The sequence below is a fragment of the Entelurus aequoreus genome, linkage group LG11, assembly GCF_033978785.1.
Source record: "Entelurus aequoreus isolate RoL-2023_Sb linkage group LG11, RoL_Eaeq_v1.1, whole genome shotgun sequence".
NCBI lineage: Eukaryota > Metazoa > Chordata > Actinopteri > Syngnathiformes > Syngnathidae > Entelurus > Entelurus aequoreus.
In genome coordinates this window covers 36,911,200-36,919,603 of record NC_084741.1, presented here as the reverse complement: position 1 = coordinate 36,919,603, position 8,404 = coordinate 36,911,200, and the positions used below count along the sequence as shown (strand labels likewise).

The 8,404-nt window shown below is 38.0% G+C and overlaps 1 protein-coding gene across 1 annotated transcript; it reads left to right on the top strand.

Moving 5' to 3' along the window:
• Positions 1 to 227: 227 nt before the first annotated feature.
• On the top strand, positions 228 to 7,636 carry LOC133660064 (TYRO protein tyrosine kinase-binding protein-like). The gene is made up of 5 exons (XM_062063157.1): positions 228 to 244; positions 468 to 538; positions 3,512 to 3,532; positions 6,875 to 7,018; positions 7,099 to 7,636. The coding sequence occupies exons 2-5, from the start codon at positions 493 to 495 to the stop codon at positions 7,140 to 7,142; spliced, it is 255 nt and encodes an 84-aa protein (XP_061919141.1). The 5' UTR covers positions 228 to 244; positions 468 to 492; the 3' UTR covers positions 7,143 to 7,636.
• Positions 7,637 to 8,404: the final 768 nt, after the last annotated feature.

Genomic DNA, 8,404 nt, shown 5'->3' with positions numbered 1-8,404 from the left:
TATATATATATATATATATATATATATATATATATATATATATATATATATATATATATATATATATATATATATATATATATATATATGTACCTGTACTTTATAAACAGTCTTATCAAACCCCCTTTTTCCACAAGGGGGAGGGCATAATGTGACGTCACTATCGAAAATCAACTCAAATTTAACTGCTGCTTTCTCAGATCACATCCTCTTCTGGTTTGTGGATGGCACAGCAGCTGACGAAGTAAGAACATGTCTTTAATACTTTTACGATGGCAAAGAGGGAATTCAAATATAAGACTCAACATCATTGAAATTCCTATATGGAAGAATTACCTGCATCATAATTCATGGCTTTTCAATCTAAAATGGAAAGTATAAATATAAGAATATATAATGCTGTAAAACAATAGAATAGTTAATTACATTAACAATTTTTTAACATAACTTGTTTCTTTGTCCATTAGAAAGCCTGCAGTAACTTGGAACAAAATGACATCTATGAGAGTATCTATTATGCTCGTCTCCATACTCTGCAGTAAGTGTTAGTTTTGTTTCTGGGTAGAACTTTAGCACCCTTTTTTTTATGCAGGAAGATGAAACCACAAACACTACAAAAATGATTAACCCAAGCCTAAACCAATTGTTCCACACTTATAATACTGGTTGAATTGGGGTCCAAAGCAGAATTAGTTTGAGCCCCTCCCCCTTTACAGAAATGTTTCACTTATACATTTTTGCCAAAATATTTTCATACTGTTTTTATTCAAACTTAAAATGTGATTATCTTAATGCTATTTTGGCATCGCTTCGACCACCGTCATGTGAAGTGAATTATATTTATATAGCGCTTTTTCCCTATGACTCAAAGCTCTTTATTTACAGACATGATTTTATATTACATGATTGTTTATTTTGTTAATATTAGAGTCTGTTCTGCAAAAAGGGAATCCCTAGAAGTGTAGAGCTTATGGATAGGGACCCGCAGTTAAAATATACATCATTTAATATACAAAATACAGACAGGCTTTGACACTGAAAAACCCATTATCTACATTTAAAGAAGCCATATGTAATAATTTCATGTCAAGTCATCATTAAATGGCCCTGATATGTCAAAAGGCATTAATAAATCATGTTCTTTTCGAATACCTCTAAAAGTGATAACAGTAGTTCGGTCGGGATATGCTCATTTCAAAATTAGATTTACAGCCCCGAAATCCCTTTATTCTTTTCATTTTGATGTCCCGCCCTCTACCAATTAGAAAGTCTGTGAGTGTGTCACATCCAAGTTGCCAGTTACGCACCGCCCTCTTCATCGAGCTACTGCCACTGGTAAAGTTACTAAACATGTCAGACCTTAGTAAATCTAAAAGGCGTTGTTACGATTCTCAACTTATTCATGACAAAGCCAGGAACAAAACAAGGATTTGTATCGGGGATGCCTTTGAAAGATGGAGACGATTGAAGGCGGAGAAGATTTTTTCATCTAATGCCAAACTTGATGACTTCCTACTTGATAGGTAAGTCAGGCATTCACGTGTTTCTTATTACTTGTAATAAATGGAACTGGACACTTCGTATGTAAACTATATTGTCCAATACAGTCTATGATCTAGTCTAACAAAGCTAGTATGTTCGTGCAACGAATGCTTAGTGTGATGGTGCTTAGTTCTTAATGTAATGCTTAACATGCTAGCTCAGTCAATGACACATCGACATATAGGCTAACTGGGGAAATATGTACCCGTTAGCCTGTATGTCGATGTGTATTCAAACTGACAGGGCAAAATATATATTCAACAAATAAAACCTATGTGGATATGGGTAGTGTCAGTGCCTATTTCGTTCTCAATATGCTGACACCCTGAGGAAATGAGTTCCAACTTGGAACCAAATGACAAGCACAGCTGTCATCATGGCAATGTGAATGTATGGAGACAGCCAAATCACACGATAAAATAATTCCTCATTCGTGTATCCCAGGGGTCCGGATCCCGCCCGCCAGCGTCCAAAATCAGGCCCGCATGAAGTCCCAAGTATTAAAAAAATAAAAAAATAAAAATAAAAATAAAAATATTATTTTTTTCTGTCTTTTCTTATCCACTTTGTACCGCTTGCTACTCACGGTGTCTCCTAGCCGCTCAGGCAAATCATGTTGACTAAAAAGGTATTTTCTCATTAATAACGTGACATCATCGCGCGCGCGGAAAGCGCGCTATGTATATATATATATATATATATATATATAATATATAGGTGGCGACTTGTCCAGGGTGTACCCCGCCTTCCGCCCGATTGTAGCTGAGATAGGCTACAGCGCCCCCCGCGACCCAGAAGGGAATAAGCGGTAGAAAATGGATGGATGGATATATATATATATATATATATATACACACACAGCCCGGCCCCCGGCCAAATTGTTTTAACCCAATGCGGCCCCTGAGTCAAAAAGTTTGGGGACCCCTGGTGTAGCCTATAGGCATACCTTGGTAAAATGTCTCCTCTTTAGTTTTGGGCGTACATTAGGCTGCTAAGCATGCTCTACTTATTTTCACCAGTATAACCATTGCTAGCGTTGGTTGTAGTTTGTTTTAGTCTTTGCTTTCTGATAGTACGGACAATAACCATGTGATTGCCATCTGTTGTGATATTGTACGCAGGCATGGCGCACTTCTTCCTGAAAATAGCCAAATTTCTGCGTAAAACGTGTTGGTTAGAGATTTGTTGTTGACAAAACGCTTGTCTATTCAGCTATTATGGTCCTCAACTCCTAGTAAGAGGCAGTGGAAGTTTGCAGTTCCTTGGAGTCGCCCAGTCGATCGAGCTGGATTCGGCTGCGTATCTGGCAACCTCAGTCAGGGAGAGTAGGAGGGTACTACATAATTTTGACAGTGATTGCAGTACCATTTATGGCAACATTATTACATATGGCACCTTTTAAGCTACATTTACAGCAGTGTGGGAGCAAGGTGGGCGAGGTGTCTTGCCAAAACCACAACGGCAGTGACTCGGAGAGCGGAAGCTGACTCGAACCAGGAACCCTCAAGTTTCTGGCAGGCCGCTCTACCATCTGTGCCACGCTGCCCCATTGCAGATTTATGACCGTATTTCTAAAAAAACATTTAAATTAATTTCGTAGCCAAACCTTTTTACTTAAAAATATAATTCCGAAATAACACTTGTTATGTCATAGTTTTTGCCCATTTATTGCATTTTGTTTTTCAATTAATGCTGAAGCGGCGTAACAGCTTTGAATTGGCTCCACTGTGGTAGGCGTTATTTAACACTTTTCTTTCCCATTGGGTCAGTCAACTTTCATTTTTTTACCCTCTCATGTGAAATTTGGATATTATCTTGAATATAAACATATTTGAATTGAACTGAATTGTACTTCTTCACGCAAAACGGAGCCTCCACGGATCATGGGGTCCCACAGCTGTTTATAGGGCGGGGCGACCCTGCACACTTAAAAAGTGGGTGTGATGTGTTTCTTTTCTTTCTTTTTCAGACCTAACTGTGGTATTCACAGGTATGTACACATTCATCAACACTATTTGTGAGGTTTATCATCACATTTATCGCGGTTAATTGGTTCCAGACATGACCGCATTAAACACATTTCTGCAAAGTTAGAATTATTCATCATACATCCAATATTTTCATAGCGAGCATTAGAAAACTGTTTATGAACTTCTACGTAAGTTTTTCAACATTATGAGAGCCCTCTAGACATGGAATAACACTCTTTAGTCACCTATACACTCTTTCAATGCATTAAACTAATACCATCCAAAGCTAAGCCAATCAGTGGCCACGATACTAAATTATTTCTTTGATCTCCTCTAGGGCCAATACTTAGGTCAAAAAAACGATAAAATATGCTGTAAAAACAAACAGAACCAAAAAAATATGCGATGTGGTGAAGCTACAATATTTGAAGCGTACTGTATATCAAAGCAGTCTGCGCCACATGTTCACATTTTTACCTCACAAAGCTAGTTTTGTCACGATTATAGGTCATAAAGTCATAATCATATCATACATTTATCTGACTAGTTAGACCATCAATATGCCATAAGGAGCGCTATGCTGCTTTTAAGGATTTTCTGTGAAATGTAAATCAAAGATCCTCTATATCAGGGGTACCCTACCTTTTTTGCACAAGGGACCGGTTTAATGTAGGCATTGTTTTCACGGACCGGCCTTCCACGTGTGGCAGATATATATCGCAAATAAGTGCATGAAAAATGAATAGACGGAAAAAAACTCACCGTGACGTTCAATTAGTGGGAGCCCCTGGCCTTTTCCTTTTGCAAAACAGCTCTCCATAGACTTTTTTTTTTTTTTTTTTTACAAATTTTTGCTAGTAGTAGGCTTTTTTGGGGGCTTTAGTATCTGATGGGTTATATGTGGTACATCACTTTCAAGGACAAGAGCATGGATATATTATAAAGCTAGAAATACTTGCCATTAGTTCAAATAGATATCTGTGGATTTTTATTTCCATTCTAAAAGTTATGTATTCATATTTTGTGCAACATTTCATATGTTTATATACTAACGTTAGCTTTTTTTGGTCCAATTTTCTATGTGTAAATACATCTGTTATTACTAACTACTTGTGTATTAGGACTATGTGCAATAATACCAGCACTTTAACTTACTAGGTCGAAGGAGATGTGCATTTTCTTCCTTCAGCACAACTATTATATGCATCAACTTAGCACATCTCCATCTGTCTTATGCACTCTAACTACTATGGTCACTTTGTTCCTGATCTGCCCTGGTCTTAGGTCATCAACCTGCCGGGGACTGCAGATGGAACCTAGCTTTTTTCTACGATTTGGTTCATTTACATTTGATATCTTTATTAATGTGCATTGTCCCATGTAACAAAGATGTAACAAATATAGCAAATGGCGACTTCCTATCAGGAGTTATATAATACATCTATGAACAAGCTTATTGGTGGTATTGGTCTGGTGGGACTGGCGAAAGTTAAGTAGGAGAAAATCAATCAATCAATCAATCAATCAATGTTTATTTATATAGCCCTAAATCACAAGTGTCTCAAAGGGCTGTACAAGCCACAACGACATCCTCGGTACAGAGCCCACATATGGGCAAGGAAAACTCACCCCAGTGGGACGTCAATGTGAATGACTATGAGAAACCTTGGAGAGGACCGCATATGTGGGTAACCCCCCCCCCCCCCCCCCCCCCCTCTAGGGGAGACTGAAAGCAGTGGATGTCGAGTGGGTCTGACATAAAAAATGCGTTCGGTTATAAATTATTTAATGTCTCTGTGCGGCCCGGTACCAAATGTGTCACGGACCGGTGGTTGGGGACCACTCTACTGATTTTGATAAGGACACATTGACTATTTGACAAAAGAGTTTAGTGCTTATACAAACCTTGTTGTGTGCCTTCTGCATATGTTCATATTTTGTCATTAAGATTCAAGTATAAGTTTACATATATCAAGAAAATATGTCTACAAATGTTTTATCTTCACTTTGACATTATGAGTAAGAAAGGAAAATGTTGACAAATAAAATGATGCTAAATGTAATGACTTTTTTTTCCCTCATAGGCTACAATTCTGTTGTCAAACCCATTTGGATAATCATGTTGTTATAGAGCAGCGATATTCAACTACCAGTAAATTGTTTTGGGAGACACATTTCCAGAAAGCTAATTACCAGGGGGTGGATTTCTCCATTCGCTATTATTCTTGTTTTTATATACTAGAGAATCAGCGTCCTCTACAGTCGACATTCAATTTTGACATATGTTTTTTTGTCAGTTCAATTAAAGACATTCTGTGAAAAAGCTAGTTAAAAGATCGTATTTATGACAGCACTTTAGTGTTTTTAAGAATCTGCTGCAAAAATGTGAGTCTCTCACAATTTTCTAAGACTGAATTCATGGGCCTGTAGTTGAATAGCCCAAATGATGAAAAAAAGAAAAAAAGAGAGGACCTAAAATTGGAAGAAGAATTATAAGAAACTCTTTCAACCTTATTGAAAATAAGATATTCTTCATCTCAGTATGTTAATAATGACTGACTTATATATATATATTTATTACAAAACTGTTGTATTAGTCATTCACGGGTGTCATTTTAATATAAAAAAAAGTCAGTAAATGAATGTATATATTTGTAAACGCTCTGAAGTGGGAAAGGGGTAGGATTAAATAAGCTTTGCTTCTTCCTACTCCTTTTCGGACATGATGTAAAGTGAAATGATAGGAAATTGTGTGATGTATTATGCTGTAAGTGTGTTCATGTTCGAAATAAACTAAAGAAAGAAGAAGAAAGAAAGAAAGAAAATGGAACCTTGAAGAACACCATATATCCAAAGAAGTTGAACAATTGACTACTGACTTTATCTTGCAGAAACAAGCTATATCAACACCTTAGTTACATAAATCATTTTACTTCCAAAAAGGAGAGGACATAAAGGAGTGCTTTAAGGAACGCCTCAGTTGTGTAAATCACAAGTTTGGACCCCCGTGTTCTATGTTTTCTAGCAAGGTTAAAATGTCAATGCAAGGATCTGCCAAAGTGTTTACTGTGGTCCAAGTTCCTCTATACAACAGGAGCACTGGTGTTTTTAGGAAATTGCTGCAAAAATGTTTGTCCCTCAATTTTGTATCCGGACTCGGGGCCTGGTATAGTGTCCTTCCCTGGCCGGATTTGGTCCCCTGGCCACTAGTTGAATAGCACTGTTGAATAGTGTTAAGGTTGACAATATGTTTATTAGTGTAGGTGCAATTGCAGTTGCACAGCTTGCAGGCTTGATTCATTGTTTCCAGCCATCTTTCAGTGCGCCCACTCTCCTTGTGTTGTGTGCCGTCTACTTGTCAGACGACCACGTTTCCTGCTACAACATCCAGCCTGGCCTGCTTGCAGGCATTGTTAGCGCAGATGTGCTGTTGACCCTCATCCTGGTCTTCCTCACCTACCGATGGACCATCAATCAGCATCCAAAAAAGCCCCCTCCTAAGGAGGGTGAGTGTGTGTGCGTGCGTGCGTGTGTTCCAGCAAAGGTGATTCATTAACATATTGTCCCATCTGACATCTCTTCACAGGTAAAACAGTGTATATGAATTACCAGGCCAAACGCAGGACGTGATTTTTATTTTATTTGTATTTTTTTACTGTAAACTTACAAATTGAAATGTACATGTTTAGTTTGTTTTGTTTATTATATAACAAATGTGCATTGACCAAATATAAAACTGTCATTTCCCTCCCACCAAATAGTTGCTTTACATTCAGTTTTTTTGCACAAACCTGCTTGGTTATCCCCAAGCAAATCAGAGCTTTTTTCCCATCACTCGCACACCTACACACACCAGTAAGCTCAAGAGATGCAGCTGTGACGCGATAGAAAAATGTGTCTTGAATATTGTTATGCCAAACAACAAAAGAGGTTATTGTTTTTAGACCATTCAGGTTACGTATTTGATTGATATCCCTATACTGCATGTTACCATTGTCGATTTTAGCAGGAAATGTGTTTTAGAAAATCTACGTTCCTGATCACAGCATTTTGACCAGGCCACATGGCAAATAGTTGGCTGCTTGCTATCTCTTTAAGTATGGTGTAATTACCATGTTTTGATTTGCTACAATTATGTCATTTATGTTTCTACAGTTATGTACTTATAATATGTAATAAACTGTGTGTTTTTTTTATATATTGAAAAGTGTTTTGCTAGTTTCTTGTAAAACAGGAGTGATTTTTAGGAGTTTGCTGCAAAAAATGTGTAAAATAGGATATGACTGTATCTGTCCAACAATGGGGAAATTATGTGGTTGCAGTACAGATACAACATTTCCACAAAAATAAGGTATAAACCACATGAAAACAAGAGGGAAACGTCAAAGAACACAAAATACATTAAAAGAGCTGATGCATTCAGCTGCCACGTCAGTGGTCACATTTCTACATACAGCTACAGAAGTAAAACACTACCGCTTGTCCTTCTCGGGGTCGCAGAGGTGCTGGAGCCTATCCCAGCTGCATTTGTGCGAAAGGCGGGGTACACACTGGACAAGTCACCACCTCATCTCATCGCAGGGCCAACACAGATAGATAGAAAATATTTAAACTCACATTCATTCACTAGGGACCCTTTAGTGTTGCCAATCAGCCATCTTTGGAGGTGGGAAGAAGCCGGGGTAACCGGAGGGAAGTCACGCAATCACGGGGAGAATATGCAACTTCCACACAGAAAGACTCCGAGCCCGGGGATCGAACCCAGAACCTTCCTATTGTGAGGCACAAGTACTAACCCCCTGTGAAAAACAAAAACATGAGCAATACATATTGTACACATAGTTTTTATTGGTGCCAAATTTGGCGAGCTGAATAGCATTGGTGTACATTTA

What these genes read in the sequence shown, in the direction of transcription:
- LOC133660064 (XM_062063157.1), top strand. Translation starts at nt 493, where the DNA reads ATGACATCTATGAGAGTATCTATTATGCTCGTCTCCATACTCTGCA. An exon ending in GCTCGTCTCCATACTCTGCA is followed by an intron (nt 539 to 3,511) that starts GTAAGTGTTAGT and finishes TTTCTTTTTCAG; the next exon opens with ACCTAACTGTGGTATTCACA. An exon ending in CCTAACTGTGGTATTCACAG is followed by an intron (nt 3,533 to 6,874) that starts GTATGTACACAT and finishes TCTACTTGTCAG; the next exon opens with ACGACCACGTTTCCTGCTAC.